Source organism: Monodelphis domestica, chromosome 2 (genome assembly GCF_027887165.1).
Source record: "Monodelphis domestica isolate mMonDom1 chromosome 2, mMonDom1.pri, whole genome shotgun sequence".
Lineage (NCBI taxonomy): Eukaryota > Metazoa > Chordata > Mammalia > Didelphimorphia > Didelphidae > Monodelphis > Monodelphis domestica.
The window spans coordinates 523908818-523933365 of record NC_077228.1 but is presented as its reverse complement, the minus strand read 5'-3'; the positions used below and the strand labels follow the sequence as shown (position 1 = coordinate 523933365).

Sequence of the window (24548 nt, the reverse complement as noted above, 5' to 3'; positions counted from 1 at the left end):
ATTTTCTTCAGTTCCCAGTTCCTTAAGCCTTATTTTAGGAGCAGTGAGAGCCGGAGGACAGACAGATACACCGATCAATCAGAGAGGCTGGAGGGGGCGGGCTCCGCGATCGAGGATCTGATTGTACGAATTTGACTCCGCCCACCTTGTCACGTTTAGCCAATAAAAATTCAGGCCGTGGTGGGTAGGGCCCGAGCGCCGGCCTCCCCGGTTGCTAGGACACGTGAACGCGCCGGGAGCACATTTGGAAAGGGCGAGGCGGAGCCCAATCTCCTGGCGTCATCAATACGCGCCGGTCGCTGCAGCCGCAATTTCCGCGGGCAGTAGATCTCAGGCTGTGCTATGGCGAGTTCGGCAGCTTCGTCGGTGCGGGCGCCGCGGCCCAAGAAGGAGCCGCAGCCTCTTGTCATCCCTAAGAACGCGGCCGAGGAGCAGCGGCTCAAGTTGGAGCGACTTATGAAGAACCCGGTGAGGACAGAGGAGCTGTCAGAGCGGGAAACTGAGGCTGGGGGGCTCTGGAGGCCTGGGGCTGCTCGGAACTAAGAAGCCTCTCCTTAAGCTGTGGCCACTCGGCCACTACGGAGGCAGCCTTCTTTATTGTCCGGGGACCGGTTTGGGGATGATCCCAGGTCGCTCCTCCCCCTCCGGGGCCCCAGGGGTTCCCAGACTCTTTAGGGCATCTATGGGGCCAACGCCATCGTCATGATAATACTGTTATTAATTTAATTTATAAATTTCTTTTATTTCCTTTAAACCTTTCCCTTTTGTCTTGGAATCAACACTGTATTGGTTCCAAGGCAGAAGAGTGGTTATGGGCTAGATACAGTGACCCAGATAAATTTGAACTCGGGACACCTCCCCTTTCACCCCTCCCCGTCTTTATGTCTATCCACTGAGCACTTAGGTGCCCTTTTAAATTTGTTTAATTAAAAAAAAAAAGCACCTTATCTTACAGCTTAGAATCAAGACTGTTTATGGGTGTCAAGGAGAAGAGCAGTAAGAGCTAGGCAAAGGGGATTAAGTGATTTGCCATGGGTCACACAGCTAGGAAGTGTCTGAGACCACATTTGAACCCAGGAGCTCCAATAACTGGGAGTGGCTCCCAGTCCACCAAGTCACCTAGCTGTCTCTAACTGTTTAATTTCTAACCTGGTAAAGGTGGATGGATAGAACTTTGATAAGCAGAAGTCCTTTGGACATTCCTGATGATTCATGGTGTAAAGGAGCCCTGAGGTTGGGGGGGTTGAGGGGCTCTTCCCAGGGGAATCTGGCTTATGGGTAGAGCCCCAGAGAGCTTGACCCTTTGGTTTAGGGAAGCTCAGAAGTCAGTTTTACATTTGGGGATGCTACAGGGGAGATTCCTATATACCAGGGAACTAGTTGAACCAGGATGAGGTGGCATAAAGGGAAAAGGCTCTGATTTAAATTCAAATCCAGGTTATGTCACTTAACACCTTTGTGACCTTGGACAAGTCACCTAATCTCTCTCAACCTCCACTTTCACATAGGTGAAATGAGAGATGCTAGGGGGCCTGGATCAACAAGCCTTTTCTGTTTCTAAAAGTAGTACTCTACCTAGGTTCTCTAACCTCTATAGTTTCTTAGAATGCTAAGATGATGTGCTGTGAAGGGAAGTTCTCCCTTGGTCTTTAGCATTACAAGGACTTTGAGAGCAGTTATGGGGTATCAGGTTGCTCTGGCCAGCCTACACACAGTCAGTGCTTTACTGAGGTGGGAGGAGGGCCATTAAACCCTTCCAGATGTTCATAATCAAAGATAAATGGAATGGGGCAGCTAGCTGGAGTCAGATGGACCTGGTTTCAAATTTGACTTCAGACATTTCCTAGTTATGTTACTTAACTCCATTTGCCTAGCCCTTGTCACTCTTCTGTTATATGGTTGTTATTAAGACAAAAGAGGAGTTAAAAAAAAATATGAGCAGTTTAAGTGGCAAAATTCAGAGAACAATTTAAAGATAGAGCACTTGGACACTAAGGAGCAAAGTAAATGAGTTGCAAAGACTTTTTTAATTTTTAAAAATCTAAGACGAATGTCAAGTGGAGCTGGGCATTGTAAACACAGCAAATGTCTAATCTGCTGTAATGTTTTAATATTGCAGGACAAAACTGTTCCCATTCCAGAAAAAATTAATGAATGGGCTCCAAGACCGCCTCCTGAATTTGTCAGAGATGTTATGGGTAATGAATTTGGGGGGAGCATCTCTCTCTCATATGTGTGTGTGTGTGTGTGTGTGCACGCACGCGTGTGCGCTGTGTTCTGTAAGAATTGAATGACTTTTTCTACTCGGCTATATTTTATAAAGTTTATTAGAAAGGGTAGACAGTCATAGTTTTAAATCTTATTCCTCTAAGTCACCTGACCATGAGTTGCCTAGCCTGCCAGTCCCTTCCTCGTTCTGCCTTACCTGCTTGCTCTATTCCCACGTTAGTTCAAAGCCAAAAGCCCCTTAGGACCTGCCCCCCCCTCACTTTTATTGACGTACAGCATGTTCATGGATGCAGAACCTGACTTAACTGTGTTATGTGAGGAATGTTGACGGACAGGTCAGGCTACTCAGGAGGGGGAGGGAATGAACTTCTTTGACATAGTTCCTACATATGTGTAAGAACATTAGAGTTAGCCTTTGTTCCTATGCTGATGTGCATGCCTCATCCCTCTACTGGAGGCAGTGTGGTATGGCAGCTGGAGCCAAGGATGGCTTGTTCTGGCTCAATCTCCACTCTACCAGCCAGATTCCAGTGTTGCCAATGGGAGGTGCCAGAAAGGCACAGCCTGGTACAGGGGTCCCCAAGCCAGATTAAAATGTAATTGGGAAATATTTAACAGCTAATAAAAATATAATAGAACTCAGATATATGGCTACTATAGGTTTTTGAGCTAAGTAGACAGCCCACGGGGATCTTCATGTACAGTTTAGTGACCCTGCTTCCTATTTGAGTTTGATACCACTGGCTTCATGGGGACTGGAGATGAACTTGGTGTCATGCAGAATTGAGTTCAACTTCTTCCTTAGACATTTTCTTTTTCTATGACCCTGGCCAAGTCATTTAACATTTCTCAACCTCACCAAATGTAAAATTGGGATAATAACAGCTATAAAGTTTTCTGTAAAATGGAAATAATAATAATACCTTCCACAGAATTGTACAGTAGGTCTCTGATACTGCCTTCATGTCCAGTCTCCCAGAGCATGATGGTTGCTTTGATGCTTCTTGACCCCAAATTGTTAATAAAAAGAGGAGATGTGGGAAACAAACAAAGCTGCTTATATTTCTGGAGTGCATGAACCAAAACCATTTCTGTACAATAGTCATGTGATGTAGATATTGTAAATAAAATGATCCCCCTCAATCTCTCCATTTTTTGTGTATTTTTTTTCCTCCCAAAATGTGGGGGTTGGGCCTGATAGTCTTCTAAGTTCCCTTTGGATCGAGGTCCAGAGAGATAACTTGTTTTGAGTTACACAACCAGGAAAAGTCTTAGCTAGGATTCCAATCCATTGTTTCCTAACTCCAAGGCCATTTCTTGATCCCAATCAATTATCGATATTGGTTATCGCTTAGTCCTGTGATGAGAATACCATCATTTGCCAGTCTCCAGTTTCTTGTTCCTCTCTCTCTCCTTCGTGTCCCATATCCAGTCAGTTGCCCAGTGCTGTTCATTCCAGCTCCATGACTTTTGCATCTTTTCCTTCCTCTGCCCATCACCCTCATTCAGGCCTTTATCCCTTTTTATCTGGCCTATTGGAATACTCTTCTCATTGGTTTCTCTCCCTGTCTCTCTCTCTCTCTCTCTCTCTCTCCGTCTCTCCCTGTCTCTCTGTCTGTCTCCCTGTCTTCTCAGCTGCCAAAGTGTGAGATGCTTTAGTTCTAGTCAGCACTGACAGCTTGGTTTCTGTAACATGCCTGAATATTTGCCTCCTGCCATAGGTTCGAGTGCTGGTGCTGGCAGTGGGGAATTTCACGTTTACAGGCATCTTCGGCGCAGAGAGTATCAGAGGCAGGACTTCATGGATGCCATGGCTGAGAAGGTGAGACTCCTCTGCTTGGCTGCAGTGGCCTGCTGGGTGCTGCATCTGGGCCCAAATCTGTCATAAGGAGGCCAGGGTGTCTAAGGTGGAATTTTCTATGTAATTCGAGGCATCCTGTTTTGGATGAGACACTGACCGACTGGAGAACCATCTGAAGAAGCTGGAGCTTGGATGGGGACGGGGATGGTTATCCCTCCTTGTCTCCAGACAGCCCTTCAGATATCGGCAGAGGAATTAGCCTTGTTGAGCAGAATTAGAAGCGACCCTCTAAAAATTCCAGAGGAGCAGGGTTTGGGGTGACCTGCCTATGGGGAGCACACTGGACGCTATGTTTAGGGCATTTTCTACCTGTAACTGGGAGCCAGTGGTGGAAAGGAGGAGTTTTTAATAAAAGCTGTGGGTGGCAACAGGCTCTGAGAAACACTGTCTCTTGCTAAAGTATTCCTTAGGAAGGAAGCAAGCATTTATGAAGCCCTCGTTCTGTGCCAAGCACTGCCGAAGAGCAGAAGGCAGAGATGAAGGTCAGGGTTTGAAGTCCAGAGAGTTAGAAACAGGTCCAGGAGGGCAATGGAGGCAGGCTGGCCTAGACCCGTTTGACAGTTCAGGCTTCAGGAGGGACCACTAGTGGGAGGAGGAGGAGGAGGAGATCGGCCTTGTGGAGGGACAGTCCAGCAGAGAAAGGTCCCAGGAGCAGAGGCGTCTGTAAAAACACATTGTAAAAAAAGGCATTATTCAGTGTATTTACTGTGTATGTGCCATGTACTGTTAAACATCAGGGATGCCTAGACTTGCTCCTGATAGAGTGACTGTGGGCCCATACATTGAGTGGAGGCTTGGTTTTGAAGTCTAGAAAGTCAAGTGGGCCACGGAGGAGCATGAAGGCAGCCTCTCCATAAAACCGAAGGTTCAGGGAGAACTGACCTGTACTTGTTTTCTGACCGGCAAGGCCCTTTCCAAGCCTCAGTTTCCTACCCTGTAAAATGGAGGAGATAGTACGTGCACCACTTACTTCCCAGGACAACTATGACAAGGGGCCTCTCTATATTACCACAGCATGCATTACTGATGCCTCTATAAGAGGCCCTTCAACTTTGCTAGATGTGACTGTTTCTAAAGTGGTATTTTCTGTGTAGCAAAAAATGGATGCAGAGTTCCAGGAGAGACTGCAGAGGAATAAAGTGACGGCAGAAGAGCAAACGGCGAAACGTCGGAAGAAGCGGTAAGAGACTTCCCATCAGACAGTGGGGTCTAGGGCTGGGAAGCCAAGAATCATAGATGTGGCTCCTGGAGACCCCTCAAAGAGGAAGTGATTCATCCAAGGTCATGTTGGCAGGAAGTGCTGGCACTGGGGTTGGTGTCCAGAGATGAGACTAATCGTGGAGGGGGGGTGGAAGCCAGTGTTCAGGGAGTGGATGCAGCCTTCCTTGTGATTGGAAATGAGTCTTTAGCCAGCTAATGGACCAGGAATATCTCAAATTCAGGGTTTGGAGATCTTGGGAGTTAGTAGAATTCTCCTACATGATGAGAGTATGTATTACTTTTGGGGACAGAAAGAAGCTAAATATTCTGGTTTAGCATTTTCCAAACTGTCCGGTGGGACGCCTAGTATTCTCCTTGATGTGAATGGGACTCCTAGACATTGGGTGAATAGGATTCCTATAGTTTTTCCCCCTCTAAAATATTAAATCATAGACTGCACAAAAACCCTCATTACATGGAGCAGTTTTTCAGTATGAAAGTAAACTTAGTGTCTTCTTTGCTGCAATTTTAGTATAAAGGCTGCCAAAGGGCTGGGGAAGGATTGGTGGATTTGGACTCCAAAGACCTGGGTTTAGGTACCTGACTTTGGACAAGTTATGAATCTGTCTAAGCCTCAGTTTCCATATCTGCTAAATGGGGATGGTAGTTAATCTCTTCTTTTTCAGAGTTATTATGAGGATCAAATTAACTCTGAAGGATGGGTCTGCCTGCTGACACTCTCCCTATTCTAGTCTCCACTTCATTCAACCACTAGTGATTTTCCTAAGATGAAGGTCTGATCATGTCATTCCCCTACTCGATAATCTCCACTTACTCCCTATTTCCTTCAGGATCAAATACGAAGTGTTCTGCTTTCAAAGCCCTTCATAACCTGTCCCCCCCCCCCCCCCCCCCCTTATGTTTCCTGGCTTCTTACACCTGACTCCCTGCCACAAAAGCTTTGACCTACTGGCTGTTCCACAAACAAGATCCTCCATCTCTTTGCTTCGGGCATTTTCTCTATCCGGTTTCCTTGCCTGGAACTCTGTCTCTTCCCCACTCTGACTTCTGACTTCCCTAGCTTCTTTCAGATCCCAGCTAAAGTTCCACCTCCTACAGGAAGCCTCCCCCAATCCCTCTTAACTCTTGAGCCTTCTCTCTTAATTATTTCCTATCTAGCGTGTCTGTAACTTGCTCTGTATATATTTGTGTGCTGTCTCTCCCATTGGATTGTAAGCTCCTTGAGGCCAGAAACTGTCTTTTGCCCACGTGCATTGATGTAAAAGGCAACTGTTATTCACTGTTAATGGAGGACTTATTGGGTGCTAAGCATTGTGCTAAGTGCTGAAGACGCAAAGAAAAAGCAGAAGCACTTAGCATCGTTATTTTATGTCCTCACATCTCTGGTCTCTTGATGCTTTTTCAGTCCCAAATTGTTCTCTACCTTGATTGGTTTGGGAAATACTATTCTAAATGATTAATTCAACAGTCTGTGCATTTACTCCCTGCTCACACATATCGATTTTTATATTCTCTTCATTGTTGTGTTTTTAAAATACATATTCCAAGGCGTAACAGACTAGTCCTAAATAAATGTCTCAGAGTCAAAAAACTGTAGATATTTTAAAAATACTTTGGGACAGCTAGGTAGCACTGGCCTGGAATCAAGAAGGTTCATCTTCCCGAGTTCAAATCTGGCCTCAAATACTTCCTGGCTGTGTGACCTTGGCCAAGTCACTTAACCCCAATTACCTGGTCCTTGCTGCTCTTCTGTCTTAGAAGTAAAACTAAGATAGAAGGTAAGGTTTTGTTTGTTTAAATCAGATTTTACCTGTAGGTTTTACCTAAATCATCTACGAGGAGAAGGAAACTGGAGCCCTTGGGGCTCTGCCCCCTCATTGTTGTACGAGTCAAGCCAGGCTAGATGCCCTGTGCTAGATATAAAGTCGTCCTGACCAAAGACTCAGACGCTGTGTTTGTCCTGGTGCAGGGCTCTTGGGAACTTCCTCCTGACAGTTTAATCTTGTTTCCATATGCAATACTCTGAGGTTCAATGTAGAAAGCGTACAGGCTCAGGATTCCACTTTTGAAATGCACAAGAGGTTGTAAGACACTGAGGGTTTCTCTTTTACTTTCCAGTCAAAAACTTAAAGAAAAGAAGTTACTGGCTAAGAAGGCTAAGCAGGAGCAGCAGAAGCCCAAAGAAGGTAGGTGGTGATGGTCACAGCAGGGATGCCAGAGGGGCATTCCCAAAGGGTTTTCCAGTTTCATTCAGGGGTCTGCTTCTTGCCTGGATGGGCTGGGGAATATTTTCCTCTTAGACCAGAGACTTTGGCTGATTCTCTGCAGTATCATCTAACCCTTTCACTTCCCCAGGAGGGAATCCTATTTATCTAAAGCATTAGAGGCACAAGACTAGGCCTGTGGTGCCAACTCTGCTGCATGCAAAGTCCTTTGCTCCCCGGGTCTCAGTGGCCCTCAAAGACCCTCAGCTGGCCTGGGCGTTCTCTCCAATCGTACAGATCACACACAGTCCTTCTTGTCCACCACAGACTCTACAAAGGGAGGGAGGTGGGTGAATGTGTGTGGGTGAGACCTTCATAAGCTTTGTGAATTGGGAGAGGAGGCATTTCAGGCTGCTTCTCTTGGTTTCACTCAGGGCTGGGGTGAGGCTTCCTGCCTCAGGGGTCTCTCGGTGCCCTCCCCATTGTGCCAGCCCAGCAGTCTTGAAACTTTCCAGCTCATTCCCTGTTCCTTTAGCACCATTTCCTTAGTCATCATGTCAGGGATTATGATGGGAATGTCCAAGCATGATGGTTCCAGCAGTCTTGATAAGAGGACACAGTTTCTTACAATCATTTTGTAAATCTGTCCTTTTTTTTCCTGTGTATATTTTCTTTTCACCCTTGATTCCCCAGGGGATGACTTTGCTCTGGCGGATGTCCGGTGTCCTATCAGCTTTGGCAGGAGCTTGGCTGACACTGGCTGAGCCCCATAGGGCCAGGCCACAAAACTCTCCTGAGAGTGAGGGCTCCTGCTGCCCCTTACACGTCTGGGAAGCTTGGACTAGAAAATGGATTCTCTTGGGAGGAGGGAAAAGGCAGCCAGACTTTGTGCAGAGCTCTCACTGCTTACAGGCTGTTTCCTTGAGCTCCTGACCTGGCAGCTGGGGTAGGGAAGTTGTCACTAATGTCCTTTTTACTCTTAGATTGGGGGCTTTGGATGCTTTGTTGTTAGTCATGCTTAATTGTTTTTCAGGTTCTGCATTTAAAAGAAATCTTGATCCTGGCTACCATAGTCAGGTTTCTCCAGTCCAGTGGCAGGCTTCCTTTAGTCTGGTTCCACTCATCCCTGTTTCTGCTTTATGAGAGTCTCCTGCTCAAACCTGCCCATTGTGCTCCCAAAGATTTTGCAGATGAATTTATAGTCTGACCCACTGTTTCCTTTGGCAGCCATTTCCTCCTGTCTGGCAAGCAAGTGTGAGTTTGCCATCTAAGGAGTTTGCCTAGTTCTTTTGGACCTTTTAGAACAATTTATGTTGGCATAATTTTTTTAAAAAATTTTTTAACCCTCACCTTCCGTCTTGGAGTCAATACTGTGTATTGGTCCCAAGGCAGAAGAGTGGTAAGGGCTAGGCAATGGGGGTCAAGTGACTTGCCCAGGGTCACACAGCTGGGAAGTGTCTGAGGCCAGATTTGAACCCAGGACATCCCGTCTCTAGGCCTGACTCTCAATCCACTGAGCTACCCATCTGTCCCCCTGGCATAATTTCTTGATGAAATTCTCAGATAGTGCAGATAGTGTTAATGTCATTTCTCTTGTCCATTTCCCATTTAAAAAATTCTTTGGTAGCTTGTTTCAATAACTTGGGGTTATATTTATTGATATGCTTTGCATATTTTAAAATTACCATCCTTTGTGGTTTATTCTAAATTTTGATCTCAGCTCTAATTCAGTGGTGTGACTGTGGACAGACAGCTGGTTCTGGGACAACCCCAATATCCATAGTAAGTCTTTTCCTGTCTGTTCAAATGTGGTCAATTTTGTTTTGGCATTTACCAAATCTTTGTTGTTGTTGTTTTTAAGAGTGTTCATGATAGAGACATGAGGCTTCTGCATAATCTGCAAAGTTTGGGCCTCCATTTTTCCATGCTTCTTCCTATCTTCTCCCTTTCCACCTTTTCATTGAAGTCATCAAGTATTAGAGCATATTTTGATTTGATTTGGAGTTCTCATCAAGTTTCCCATTGGATTTTTAAAAATATTGTGTCCTTAACAAGCAATGTTGGTGCAGTTATTTTCACACTGGTCTTTTTCTATTTGTGTTGCAACATAAAATGAGCAAATGTCGCCTGAAATATTTTTGATCACTTTGGGGCATAGAATGAAACCTATTCTGCCAATTCCTTTGCCTCTTAAGGAATACCTGTGAGCCAGCCTTTCATTTCACTGTAACTTGTATCTTGTTTTGTTGATGGCAAGAATGCCCAGCTTGGTATGAGTCAGCTTCCACAGTAGGAGCATGTCAGCTTTGGGCAGGGATCCCACTTTTAAACAAGTGACAGTCAAGGTAAAGTTTGGTGAATGTTGCAAACCTGCCATTCATAACTCCGGTAGCTCCCTTCCTCCTTACTCTGCTCCTGCTATGGGAGAAGCAGAACAAGCTTGCAAAGGAGTGTTATATTTTGTTAAAATTTGAAAATGTTAAAAATGTTGAAATTTGGCTTGCTTTCATGGGTTGCTTTGTCCAGCCTACTGACTGGGATCAAGGTTGGTCCTTGAAAAATAGGCCGCATCTATTCACAGGGCTCAACTCAAAGCCTTTCCAGCTAGAAAGACTCCCCAGAGTGTGCTGCACTGGCAGAGCCTTCAAGGAGGCCAGAGGTCAGCTCAGTGGCACCATGATGAGAATTCATCATGACCTTGCTGAGAGTAGGAGTCCGTTTCTGTTTCATTCTTCCCATCCCTAGTCTAGTAACCTGGTTGATTTTTTAAGAGAAGTCAGACTAGTTGTACTTGAGCTAATGAAGCCATGCTGGCTCCTACAAATCAAAGGTGGTTTTTTCCCTCCTCCTGATAAATGCTTACATCTCCAAGTACTTATCATTTGATAGTCCATTCTAGAAGTTTGTTTCTGGTCACATACACTGGTCTTTAGCTTCTGCATCTTTTCTCCATTTTCAAAACCAGAACGTCAAACAATCTGCAGTTTTCTGAAATTATCCCAGGTTCCTCTGAATGTGCAAGAGCAGAGGGGTTAGTTCTGAGATGATCCCATTTTCAAGGTCTTTCAGTCCACTGATTATTTTCTTACTGTGTGCTCTCCTCTCTTGGATTTTAGTTTTGTCATGTTCTGTGTGCTTGGGGATACAGAGAGAGGCAGAGGTGTAGAACCCCCCCTCATAGTCTCTCTTCTGGTTGGGATAATGGAACAACAAATGAATAACAGCCCAGGAAGGGTCAGAGCCACCATCTTGCTGCTTGGAAACTCCCTAGGACGGTCCTCCCTCTGATGGGTTAGTGAGGGCATCCCAGAGGGGCGTGTTGCCACCCACTGGGGTAATTCTCACGTCTTCTAGAAACCACCCTGGCCAGGGAGCCTTTCTCTGATTCTCTTGAACCTATGAGATATCTGTGCAGCTCTCAGGCCAGTGTTCATGCTCACACCATGTCACTGGCTGTTTGTGGTCCTTTAGGCCTCATGACAACAATGTTTCAGGCTCATCCCTTTCTTGATGAATTATTGCAGCCTGCTCACTCCACTGTGGGCTTCTCCCTTTGGGGGATCCTCAATTTCTATTTTTCAGAGACTGGGACTTTAGGACTTAAAGCTAAAGAATGTGTGTGCTCAGACTCTGAGTCAACCCATTAGGGAGAAGCTTAAGGTGTTTGAAGGCATTGTGTGGCTGTGTACTAGCCTACATGTTGATAAAGCCTGCATGTGGGCACTGGGCACCATCTGCACAGTCTAGATGGCATAAGAGGTCTTCACCATCTACTTAAAAAAAATCCATTTCAATTTACTGTCATTTTCCAGTTCTCTCCTTTCCACTTGCCCCTTCTTTACCCATTGAAAAAGCAGCAAAACAGAATCCCACATTGGCCATGTAAAACACCCCCCCCCCATACACTCACACACACTTCAACTTGTCCTCTTGAGTCTATCATTTTCTCTCCCCAAGTGGACAAGAGGAAGTCCTCTGGCTTCACCTCTGGTCATTGTGTTGGTCACTGTTCCCAAGTCCTTCAGAGCTGTTTGTTCTGTTTACTTCCCTTTTACTTGTTCATACAATTCCCAGGTTTCTCTGAAACCATCCCCTTGGCCATTTCTTACGGCACAACAGTATTTCATCACATTCATATACCATGATTTGTTCAGCCATTCTCCCACTGTTAGGCACCCTCTCCATTTCAAGGTCTTTGCCTCCACAGAAATTGCTGCTAGGAATATTTTTGTACAAGTGGGTCCTTATCCTCTTTCTTTGATCTCTTTGGGGTACAGACCAAGTAATGATCTCTCCGGGTCAGAGACTCTGCATAGTTTTAATAGCTTTTGGGTCATAGTTACAAATTGCTTTCCAGGAGGATGGATTAGTTCATGGCTCCTTCAACAGTATATTAACCTACTTGCTTTCCTGCAATCCTTCCGACATTTGTCATTTTCCCTTTTTTTTTTGCCAACTTTGCCAATCTCATGGGTATGAGGTGGTACTCTAGAGAAGTTTTAGTTTGCATTTCTTTTGCTTAAATTAGGGATAGAGAGCAGTTTTTCATATGACTATTGAGATCTTGGATTTCTTCCCTCTAAAATTTCCTATTCATATTCTTTGACCATTTACCAATTAGGGGTGGCTCTTATTTTAAAATTTGACTTAGAAATGCAGCCTTTATCAGAGAAACTTAGTGCAGATTACCCTGCCCCCAATTTCCTGCTCCTCTTCTAATTTTAGATGCATTGGTTTTGTTTGTATAAAAATTTATGTAATCGAAATTGGCCATCTTTTCATCTTCTTCTAATAGGAATAGTTAGGTCCAAATCTTCTGAGAGATTATGGATCTTATGTAGGAAATTCTGTGAAACTCTGAGCTTGACACGGTTAGCATAATGCCATCCTCAAACCAGAGTATCCTGCAGACTTCGGTGTCTCTAGGGCATCCCTCTTCCATGCTAGTGGCTGTACATACCTTGGAGAACTTTGTTCTCCTTGTTTTCTAAAGCCTCTCCTCAGTAGTGTTAATAATCAGGGCTCTTTCTCCAATCGTATCATTTTTTTCCCCAGCAAGCTGGTAAAGTTACAGATTTTTTTAAGGCACTTACTGTATGTCAGGAACTATACAAAGCACAAAAAGACAGTCTCTACCTTCAATGAGTTTACATTCTCCTGGAAAAGACAAAGTACATAAAAGAGCTAAATCTAGCTGTCTAAATGGGGTTGTCTACTAATTTGCCTGGACTTCAAATCCCAACCGTACCATTTAAAAAATGTTTTAAAGGCTGGAAAACAACTTGTGTGTATTTTATAGAATGTATAGCAATACATTCACTTATGGGAATCAGAATAATCATTGGCAATCACTAGCCCAAGGTCCTGTAAATAATGATAATCACACCCAAATTCTGCATATCCACCTACCAAAAACATAATTTAAACAAGGCGTAATCTTCTGCCATTTTGTAACTAAGCATACAAAAAGCTGTAAAACAAAATGCAGTTTGATCAAGCATGAATAAAAAAAAAAAGAATGTTGCACTTTCAAGGAATCTTGTATGATTCCAGACTTGGGTACTCCTTGTTGGAGGAGAGCCTGTAGGGTGATATTTTGCTTTGCATTTTTAAATCTTTTATTTAATTGTTGTTATTTTAGGGTTTTTTCAGTTTCATGTAGCAACAATTTGACATATTAAAATTCAGATTTTCTCCCTCCCTCCCCTCCCCCATCTCCCTGAGGCAGTGAAAAGTGATATTCTTTCATGCAATTGTTCGTGTCATGTTAGAAGTATCACACATGCAATAGTAATCTCATGAAGGAAATGAGTGGACGGTGGCAGGCTTTGATCTAATCAAACGCATTTTTGTGGCCTGCAGATAACAAGCTCAGAGAGCTTTTGAGCCTTTCAGTCAATTGTGATCAGCTGTGGAATTTCACCCGTGAAAATAGGCTATTCTCATACAGATGTTCAGAGATGGGAACACAGACAGATAGGCAGGTGGATTGATGGATTCTTTGTGTGTGTGTCAGTAAGGACTGTGGCTTCTTCCCAGGCCTTTGGCACCTTCCCATCTTCCAGGTACCTTGACCTCGGGCTCCGGCTGCTCAGATATGCCAGTGTTTTTGGTGTTGAGTAGCTGCTTCCCTGGACCTGTGCTTTTGGCATGAGAAGAGAGGGTACTGTGACCATTCACAGTTGGGCCACTTGGGGGCCCCTGTGGACTTCTCTTGCCAGGTCCCGAAGCGGCACCCTATTGCCAGCAGAGGCATGGGCTAGATATGAGCCAGAGGGCTCATCGCACAGCTCCTAGAGGCAGTCTCGTTTTTCTCTCCAAAGAGGATGGAAAGACAGCCAGCATCCCTTGCCCTTTCTAAACCCTTTGCCCCTCCCACAGTTAGCACAGTTAAGGTAGAAATATATCAAGGACCCGAATGCTAGAATAGACTGCTGGGAGGCAGTGTGCTTTCTCTGGCCTCCAGCAGGTTACAGTTCAGTAGTCCTCAGGATTGCTGAGGCCTTCCTTCGCTTGGCCTTGTTAGCAGTGTAGCCAGTTCCCTTGGGCTGAGAAGTGGCTCCAGAATGCCACTCCCCTCCTTCTCTGGACAGAAATCCTTCCAGCTCCTTTGGCCACAGAGCTGGGTAGGATGGCACTGAGTGTTTGCTGTCGGGTACAGCAGGAGTAGAAAGAAAGGGGCCCTTTTGCTGCCCCCACCATTCACTTTTGGGTCTCTGGAAAGGCTGGTGTTTAGTCCAGCAGAAGTCACCTCTTGTGCATTTTACTTTCTTCCCACCAGCCTTCTACATTTCTTTTCTTGCTCCTTTCCCCCTCCATTCCCCTGCCCAAGTGTCTCTTGCTCTGATGCCTCATAATAGAAGAGAGGGTAATTCCAGGGCCTCAGAGGGTTGAAAACCAGCTTTAGGAGCTGCTGCCAAGCGTGTCCCCAACATGTTGGCAGTTCTGTGATGGATTACTTAGCCACATCAACCTAGGAAAAAACCTAGAGGTACCTGGGAGGCCTCTTTCCTTTCTTTTGGGGCATGTGGTACTAAGGAGCTATGAGCCTTTATTTAACTATTGATACATTAAAGTTGGAATCTTTTGGGGCAGCTAGGTGGCTCAGTGAATTGAGAGCCAGGCCCAGCCATGGGAGGTCTTGGGTTCAAATCTGTCCTGAGATACTTCCTAACTCTGTGACCCTAGGCAAGTCACTTAACCCCCATTGCCTAGCCCTTAACCATTTTTCTGCCTTGGAACCAATACACAATATTGATTCTAAGATGAAAGGTAAGAGTTTAAAAAAAAAAGTTGGAATCTTTGAAATCTGGCCAGTGAATTGATATGCTATTGAAGGAATTGAACAACCGCCCCCCCCCCCAAGATATTTTATTTTCCTAATTACAGGTAATAACAGTTTTCAACATATTTTCTGAAATTCCCTTCTTTCCCTCCCTACCTCTCGGAGACAGTAATTTGATCTGGATTATACATGTATTATCATGCCAAACTTACTTCCATATTCATCATTGTTGTAAGAGAATACTCATAAAAACAGTGAATAAACTAATGTGGATGGTAGTATGCTTTGATCTGTATCTGACTCCAACTTCTCTGGAGATGGATAGCGTTCTTGAATAATAGTCCTACTATAAATGAAACCAGAAAATAAATTTGCCCCTAGTCCTGGTCATCACTTCCAGGTCTAAGTCGGGCTTGTCCTCACCATCCAAGAGTAGGAGGAACAAAAACTAACCCAAATCCCATTTCAGATACTAACTAGGCCAGTTATTTAGGCCCTTAGCGCCTCAGTTTCCTTATCTGTAATGAAAGAGAATGAACTAGTCTGCCTCAGTTCCTTGCCAGCTCTAATTGTTCTATAAAATAATTAGAACTTGTTGCCAACTTCTCTTTCAGAAAAGGAGTATTTTTTCCATTGTAGTTGTAAATTTTAAAAACGTTTTATTGATAAATTCTGTTTTGACATAACTCTTCTCCACAAGCACCTCCCTAAAGACAATTATGCCAGATTGCTTCCCAGAGTGATCGTGAACGTGACAGCATGTCATTCTTGTTCACTTGATTGTTAACAGGAAGAATGTGTGTCACCTTTTGTAAGGTGGTGCCCAACGTGTTGCTGACTTTGACCTGAACTCTGTTGCTTCCTGGACTCATCTTGTGTTATGTGGCAGCAATTGGACACGTTGTTCTTTGGGCTTTGCTTTAGCCAAAGTAGAGAGATGCGATGGGGAACTTGTCATGGTCCTTCCATTGAAGTTAGCACATACTTTGAAACTCACTAGACAAAGAAATGAATAGTAAAACCAGCACGTGTTGGGAGAACCCAGTCCAGGTTAGGAAATGGAAGCTGCCAAGGAATTGTGGATGAGTCAGAAGCCTTGTGTCTTTATGCCGCGGCTGCATTCTTCAAGAAGAGCATTGGAGGGGGCAGCTGGGTGGCTCAGTGGATGGAGAGCCAGGCCTAGAGATGAGAGGTCCTAGGTTCAACTCTGGCCACAGACACTTCCCAGCTGTGTGACCCTGGGCAAGTCACTTGATCCCCATTGCCTAGCCCTGACCACTCTTCTGCCTTGGAGCCAACACACAGTATTGTATTATTTGTAATACTGTAATACTGCATCTATAAAATGGGGATAATCACCTCATGGAAGGTGAGGGTTTAAACAAAAAAGAAGAGCATTGGAAGGTATACGCTGTGGAGAGCAGAGACATCTCACACGTACACACATGCTCAGGCACCCTCCCATAGCCATGTGCACATCCCTGGAAATCACCTCAGTTACCACCATTTACCCACATGAGGGTCATTCCCAGAAGGCTACGGATAAGAAAATGGATGCGTGCACTCAGAGTAGCTCCAACCTCACCTATATTTTTCAGGCCATCTCTTTAGTACTTATACGGTACCTGTTACATGCCTGGTCTTGTGCGAGGCAAACTGATGACTGAGAAGTGGGAACTACATTAAAGACACTGATTCTAGAGAACATCTGAAAAATGTCTTCTGTTGTGTTTCCGTTGAACAACAATCCATTCTTCCCACCCAACCTCCTATATAGATCTCCATTGGGGGAAAAAAGAAAAGAAAACCAAAATCCCCATAACAAATACTTGTAGTCAAGCAAAAATACTTCCCACATTGACTCTGTCCAAACAATGGGATTCCGTCAGCCCCTCGTGTCCATTTATCTCTGTTATCAGAAGTGAGCAGGGCCCTTCGTCAGTTCTTCAGAATTCTTGAGGCTTTATTGGGTTTAGTGATACGAATTGTTCTCCTCGTTCTACTCACTTCACTTTGCATCAATTCATTCAAGTCTTCTCGGGTTTCTTTGAAAGGATTCCCTTCTTTGCTTTCAGCACGTTGGCATTTCTTCACGTTCATATGCCATCATGTGTTCATTCCCCACTGAGAGACGCTCAGCCCTTTCGTTTGCCAACACAAAAAGAGCTGCTAGAAACAGCTGTGTACACGTGGGTCCTCTTCTGCTTTCTTTGTTCTCTCCGGGGCCTGAGCCTGATCGGGGTATCGTGTCCCTTCTTCAAGGAGAGGCTCGCACATTGACTGACTTCAAGGACCTGGTTCTAAACTGCTTTCCAGTTTCCAGCTCCAGCAAGAGGACATTTTGAGGATCTCGATGTCCAAGGAGACTCTCTACTGTGAGAACTCTGCACTGGACATCCTTTGGGATCATTCAGAGTGATCTTTGCTGGACCCTTCAAGGGATCTTAATGATTTGGCCCTGGCTTTGGAAGATGTCATCTGGGAGGAGTAAGGTGGTATTCTGCTCTCCCAAACCAAATGCTTTTTTGTGATTAACAAACAACAAACCTACAAGTTCTCTATACTTCTCATTTTCATGATGGTGAAGATGCAGTCTGCCCGTTAAGTTCAATTCAAAAGCATGCTTGTGCTTTATGTCGAGATGATTCTTGATGGGCTTATGTATCAGCCGCTAGGAGGTACAGTGGATAGAGATCCAGGAAGACTTGAGTTCAAATCTGGCCTCAGACCCTGGGCAAATCACTTAGTCTTTGTGTGCCTCAGTTTCTGCATCTGTAAAATGGGGATAATAATAGCACCTTCCCAGGGTTGTTCTGAGGATCAAAAGAAACTAATTTTAAAGTGCTTAGTATGGGGGCTGTCCCATAGTAAGTGCTATATAAAATGCTTATTCCCTTTCCTTGTCCTCCCTTTGCTTTGTCTTCTTTTTTAAACCCTCACCTTCCATCTTAGAGTCAATACTATTTATTGGCTCCAAGGCAGAAGAGTGGTAAGGGCTAGGCAATGGGGGTCAAGTGACTTGCCCAGGGTCACACAGCTGGGAAGTGTCTGTCCTTTTCTTCTTTTTAAAAACTGTATTGCTCTGTTTTGTTGTAATATGTTTTCCTAGTCCTATTGCTTTCTCCCATTCAGAGAGCCTTGTAGCAAACAATTAAAAAAAGGCAGTTCAGGAAAATAAACCATCACATCCTTTGGCCCCGACAGTCTTAGATCTCTTTTTTGGACCAAGCTTAGTTATTAGTGTTACACAATGTCCAGTTTCAATATTTTGGTTGTGTTATTCTTTCCTCTCAGATTGTACAGTCAGTGTGCATATCGTTCTCTTTGTTTTGCATCAATTCATTAGTCTTTTGGTACCTTGTTGAATTTATGTTTTTTTTTTTTAATGGCAGAGCAATATTCCATCCCATTCATGAGACCTGGTTTGGTTGAGCTTTTCCCTAATTGATGGGCCTCTACTTTATTTCTAGTGATCTGCTACACGTACAAGTTCTGCTCTAACTATTTAGAAGAACTTGAGATCTTTCCGTCCTTGACTGTCTTGAGGCATATGCCGACCAGTGGGATCTCTCAGTCTTAGGGTATGGACATTTTAGACTTTTCTTAACATAATTCCAAATGGCTTTCCAGAATGGCTGGACCAATGAACAGCTCTACCAATATATAGTTCTTTAGACCCCTCTGTCTTAGTGTAAGTTCTAACACAGAAGAGTGGCAGGGTAAGGCATTCGAGATTAAGTGACTTGCCCAGAGTCACATAGCTAGGATGTGTCTGAAGCCAGATTTGAACCAGGCCCTCCAACTCCAGGGCTGGCACTCTATCTGCTATGCTACTTAGCTGCCCCTCGTTCGTTTATTAATGTGCTCATCTTCGTACAGTTTGTTCAGTGTTGATTATTCTCACCTTTTGTCATTTTTGCCAACTTTCTAGGTATCAGGTGAGTCCTCAGTATTCTTTTGATGCTCATTTCTCTCATTAGTGATTTGGAGCCGTCTTTCATATTACTAAAATTTAAAGTTTTTCTTTTGAGATATTTGTTCATATCCTTTGACCACTTATCCATTGGAGAATGGGGGATTCGGGTCTTACATTTGCATTAGTTCCCTCAATATCATTTTTCCCCTGGAAGAAACATTAAAGGAGGACATAACAAAAGCCAGCAAACAGGAAACTTTTTTTAAAACACAAAGAAAAACAAACCGGAAGGAACGCCTCCAGCATTTTCAGTAGATCATTTAAGGAAAGATTTTGACAGGAGTCTCACAGGATGAGAAGGCCTTACTGGCTTGTATTCTGCACCAGGAAGGGCATGTGGCAATGTGGGTGTTCTCAGCATGGGTCACTTGAAGTTGAGGTCTCGGGTTAGAATTCTGGAATTCTTCTCTTTCCTATAAATCAAAAGAAGCAGTAAACGAAGAAAAATCAGCACTTTCAGAAAAAAGGAAACCTCCAGGGTGCTCAGCAGCTGTTGAATGCCTGGGAGTCTGTCTGATTTCTCTGTCCTCTGTGAAGAATGGGAATGGGGTAATTGGTGCAGAATGATGACCACGAGACCTTGTCAGAGCTTTAGTCAAAGAAAATTTCAGTTTTGTTCATTGACCTTTGCTTATTATGGCTATGAAGTATATTATTATGCATTTTTTAAAACCCTGATCTTCCTTCCCCACCCCCTGAAGCCCTCACCTTCCATCTTAGAATCAATGCAGTGTATTGGACCCAAGGCAGAAGAGTGGGAAGGGCTGGGCAGTAGGCATTAAGTGACTTGCCCAGGGTCACCCAGCTGGGGAGTGTTTTGAACTGAGAACCTCTTGTCTCTAGGCCTGGCTCTCTCCACTGAGCCACCCAGCTGCCCCACTCCCCCTGCGAGTTTTTTTAAACTGGTCTTGTGATTTTGTAGTCGGGGGGCTCCCAAGGAGGAGCTTTGCCAGTGCAGATCTGGTGTGTGCTGCTATGTAGAGCCTCCAAGCACGGGCACTGAGCCGTCGCAGGAAGCATGCAGAGCCAGCAGCCAAGAGGTGTCAGCGATGAGATCTGAAGCCACAGAGGCCCGCTGCCTCTGCACGCTACTCCGATGGTGTCGTCCTCGTAACGGCTGATCCTTGACACGCTCTGTCTTCTGGCTCTCACACCAACCCTGGCGCGCAGCAGCTGTGTGATCGTGCTTGCTCGTGCCTTGCCCTCGGGCGGGTGGAAGGGGTGCTGTGAGGACCAGCCGTGTGGCGCGGCCCTTTGCTTAGGCCTTTCAGCATCCGTTTGGGTCCCTTAATGCCCTGCTCAGCTCCGCTTTGGCTGGAATTTGGGGGAAGACCTCCAGGAAGGGGACAAGAGTCCAGGGATCGGGGGTGTTTAGTCCGAAGAGAAGGGGGAGAAGAGCCTCAGGGAGGAGCGGCAGCGAGGCGGATTGAGGCTTTAGGAACTCAGAAGCCCAAGGTTCAGTTGCCCAGCCATGGAGTGGATTGTCTCAGGGCTGGCTGGTCTCTGCTTAATAGAGGCAGAGGCTGGGTGGTCCCTTCTTGGGCACACGATAGTGGCTATTCCTTTGGATCCGGGTTTTGGAGTAGGAAGACGGTGAGGTCTCTTCCAGCTCCTAAAATTCTATGTCAAAACGCCATCTGTGCGTTCATGCCAATTACTGTTGACACATAGCACGGGCCAGAGAGGAGCCGATCCCAGTCTCTTTGGACCCTCTTGTTGCGTTTTGGGTGCCATCATTCAAGATAAACCTTGATGGGCCGGCGTGTGAGCGGCCCTCGAGGCCTCACGACAGGACAGCTGGCTGAAAAAGCTGGGCACGTGCGGCCTAATGAAGCAAAGACTGGGGGACTCCAATGTAGCTTCAAGTATCCGAAGAGCCGCCATGTCCAACAGGGACCAGCCTTGTTGTTTGGAACCAGGAGCGGCAGATGGAAGTAATCGGGGAAAGATGCCAACAGTTGGGGCTGCCCAGACAGCTCCAAGACGTGGTGGCTTCTTTCTCTCTCTGGAGGTCTTCACGTGGAGGCCAGTTGAGCCCTTGGGGACTCTTGTGCCATTTCTTCGTGGGGGGGCTGCACCGTGTGACTTAAGTGACCCACCAGCTCTGAAAGCTTCCCTTCAAACGGCCACTGACGTCCATTCAGTCCGTAGTCTAAATGCACTGTCAGCAGGGCCCAGCAGATTCATGAGGACGGCTTGAGAGGCTTGTAAGAGCTCTGAGTGACTCTTTGTTATGGCCCCGGTGTCTCCTGATCTGTCTGTTGTGAGTGGAGCCGAGAGCTTCCACCTCTCATTGGTCACAGACCAGCCTTTTAGCAGCGAGTTCTAGGTTTTGCCATCAATCACAACTAAGCTTATTGATGTCTATAGACTGTAGGCTGTGGCTTTTCTTTAAAACAAAAGCAGAACCCCCACCCCCACCCCCCCGCCCCCTGACTGGTTTTCATTTTCTGGCCTTTTGCAGCATCTTCTATTTTTCAAGCTTTTCAAAGTGTTTGCTCAGGGGCTTAGCAAACACATCTGGGTTGATCTGCTAGTCTCTGGGGATGCCATTTTTGCCTTATTGGGGAGCCCAGGATCCTCTCCTCAGCACCTCATTTTTCTTGGGTCCCACCTGCCTGTTAGGCATCTTTGTTTTGTCCTTCCTGGCTCACTAATCCTTCTTAGTAGTGAAAACAGAAGCAGGGTGACAGTGGAACTCTCCTGCCTGTCCTCCATCACCTGTTGCTCCATCACACGCTGGACAGTGGCTCCAGCCCAGCTCAGGGTGGACATCTGGCCTCCCTTCCAAGTGAGGGACTAGACCTCAGCGGTGGGAACTAGGGAGCTGGGGAGATGGCTGTTTTCACCATCAGCCAAAGCTAAAGCCAAGTATCCATTACACCTCTTTTCCCTCCTCATCTTAGGACATAAAAAGGAATCTGAGTGGCAGATTTTTGGGTGTCCCTGTGTGCGAACACGGCTGTCCATCATGGTTTGTGACCTGGCATCCACTTAAGTTGGAAGAACCTCCCTTTTCCAAGCCTCATTAAGTCTTCAGCTTGTCAGCTTCTCCCACCTGTGGGAGCCAGCACCTTGGGAAGGGGCCTTTCTTTCTGTCTCCTCTTTTTGAAAGCCTTCAGTGAGGCAGGCTGCAGGGTGAGGTGGCCTGGTTGAGTGAGCCTCTCTGGGCTTACCCAGTGAGGTTCTGATGCATAAGATTGATTATCCAGAGGATATTGGCTTTACCACCTGGAGGAGGGTCGCTGCACACTGGGAGGTTGCTCCTTTCTTGGAAGCCACTGAAATGGACCGTTTTCTTTGAAGAGGGAGGGTACAAGCTGTCTTTTTGCTCAGTTCTTTTGGTTCACTGATCTCTTACTGGGGGCTAAAGAGGAAAAGAGTAAGAAATTCAGTGTTGAACATTTAGTTGTGGGTGCTTCTCCCCTCCCCTCCCCTCCCTTCCTTCTTCCCCTCCACATGCTGCCCCTACCCAGGAGGCCGAGACTGGGATCCAGGGGGCCACTGCCCCATTTGGGGCATTTGCAGTGTGGTTTGGTGGCTGCTAAGGGACATATGAGTCACTGGCATTTTATGCCTCAGTTATACTTAATCTTCAGTGCTATCAAGCCAGCAATAAATGACCCAAGGCTTGTTTGGAACTCTTTCATAAGATTGCTGAAAATCTACTTGGTGCCCTGAGTGGGTGGAAGTTCTATTGCTGAAGGCAATGATTTAAAAGACTTCATTCAGGTCTTCTCAAAACTCCTTCCTGCCCTTCTGGAATCCAGGAAACTCCAAAAGACCCAAGATCTTAGGTTTTAGCACCTCCATCATCATGTTCTCCAGTCCTGTAGTTTTCATTCTTTTAGCTTTTTTTAATTAACAAGCATCTCCCTTCCCTCCTCCCCCATGTCCTTGGGAATAAAAGAAAAACAGAGCCTTTATAACAAATCTCTGTGCTCAAACCAAACAAATCCCTTCATTGGCCATTTTGAATCATGTGTTCATCCCTCTCTGTCAGGAGCTGACCAGAGCTGTGCAGTCAGTCTAGTAGGGTGGGTGGGACTAGAACCCTGGTGTCCAGATGCTCTTACCACAGCGCCACACTGCCTCCAGAGAATGGTGGCCAGAGTCATGGAGAAGGAACTTGAAATTACACCCCAAGGGCGAAGGTTTAGGGAGACCCTGAGGGCTGTAGTGTGGAAGATGCTTTTAACCCAGAAAAGGAGGAGGAGAAGCTTCCAGACCATCAGAGACAGCCTTGGGTGGCGATGGGCAGATTTCCCTTCTGTCCGGGCTTCCTGGAAGATGCCTGTGGGGGACGGGCAACGTCTAGGATTTTAACCACCAGGCTCTGGGGGATGGGGTGTAGGCAGCCCCTCTCTTTGGGAAGATGGTGGAAAAGAGGAAACAGGGAAGAAATAGATAGGGCTAAGTGCTCACACTGCCCTGCGCTTTGTGGCCCTTTGTATCCTGAGCTTCAGACCACCCAGTTTTCGTTTTCCTTCAGGCGGGTCACTTTGGGGTTTGTAGAAGGGCTCTATTTAACCCAGCCTTGTCCGGAGGCTTTGGTGGACTGATGAGGTGTTCCTACTTTAGAGGTCTGGAGAGCCCCAAAGGGGAGCGTGCAGGGCCTGGGGCGGCTTTGCTACAGGCTGGCTGGCTAGAAAGAGCAGCTCCTGGAACTCTGTTGGGATGGTCTCTTGCAGAATAGGGGGGCAGAGTGCTTTGCATAATTGGGATGTGTTTCTGATTCTGCCTCAGTGGATTTGCACTGTGTCCCCCACTACTCCCTCCCCAGAGGCCCAGCTCAGCTTGGCCATTTCTTGCACCGAGGCCCTGCCAGCCATCTACAACTCGCCTCAGGTGGGAGAGCCTTTCTGTTCAAATGATGGACGTGTCTGTGCCAGGCGCTGGGCACCTCCATCCCCAGAGCCGCGGAGGATAGAGCTTCTTTAGCCGGGCATCGCGAGTGCCTTCTGGCAGGCCCTTCGTGGCAATGGACGGCTCTTTCTCTGGCCTCCTTTTGCCTCTCATTGACATGAACTGTTGAACTTGTGCCCCTTTAGTTTTCCTCGAAGTAGCTGAGCCGCCAGCCTAGTGCGGATGTACTCACGGCATCCTTCTGTCCTGTTGGCAGGCTCTGACCATTCTCAAGAGCATCCTTCCAGTGACAGTGAAGAGGAGGAGGAGGAAGAGGAGGACCAGCCCAGCTTTGTGGTGGGGAGATAATGATGGCGGCGACGGCTGGCCGCTGTGTGTGCTGGGCCAGCCCTGCGGACAGAGGGCTGAGTGTCATGTTCTCCTGAGCCTCGGGAGAGACAACCCAGACTGGTCCTGGCACGCCATGCATGTGCTGGACCAGTGTTGGCCGCCAGACCGAGAGCGCCTGCAAACGTGGGCGTCACAGGTTCTCTCCAGCAGGGGCCTCCCTCGTGCCAAAGTGGCAAATGCCTGTGTTCAGGCATCTCAACGACAGGCCTTGCAAGGCAGTTTCTCTTGTACAAAAGGGGCAGAAGAGTCCATGGGCTTTGTTTGGATGCAATAAAGGGCTAAGACCAAAGTCGTCTGTCCTGGGTGCTGCGTGCCCAGGCCGTGCCGAGAGGAGGCCGCTCGGCGGATAGCTTGGAAGAAGCACCTGATAGAAGCTGAAGGAGGGACGGGGAAGGTGACCTTGTAGCCAACAGTCCCTCCTTCTTAGAGACGGAGGAGGTCCAGGTGTTCAAATGGGCTTTTTGAAGTCTCAAGTATTTTGCGTTTTCATTGGAAACAAGCCCAGATCTGATAGCC

General features: G+C 46.2%; 1 protein-coding gene across 1 annotated transcript; it reads left to right on the top strand.

The window, feature by feature from the left end:
- Positions 1-214: 214 nt before the first annotated feature.
- On the top strand, positions 215-24321 carry PRKRIP1 (PRKR interacting protein 1). The gene is made up of 6 exons (XM_007485965.3): positions 215-468; positions 2120-2198; positions 3951-4051; positions 5185-5270; positions 7430-7497; positions 23899-24321. The coding sequence occupies exons 1-6, from the start codon at positions 343-345 to the stop codon at positions 23988-23990; spliced, it is 552 nt and encodes a 183-aa protein (XP_007486027.1). The 5' UTR covers positions 215-342; the 3' UTR covers positions 23991-24321.
- The last annotated feature ends 227 nt before the right edge of the window (positions 24322-24548 follow it).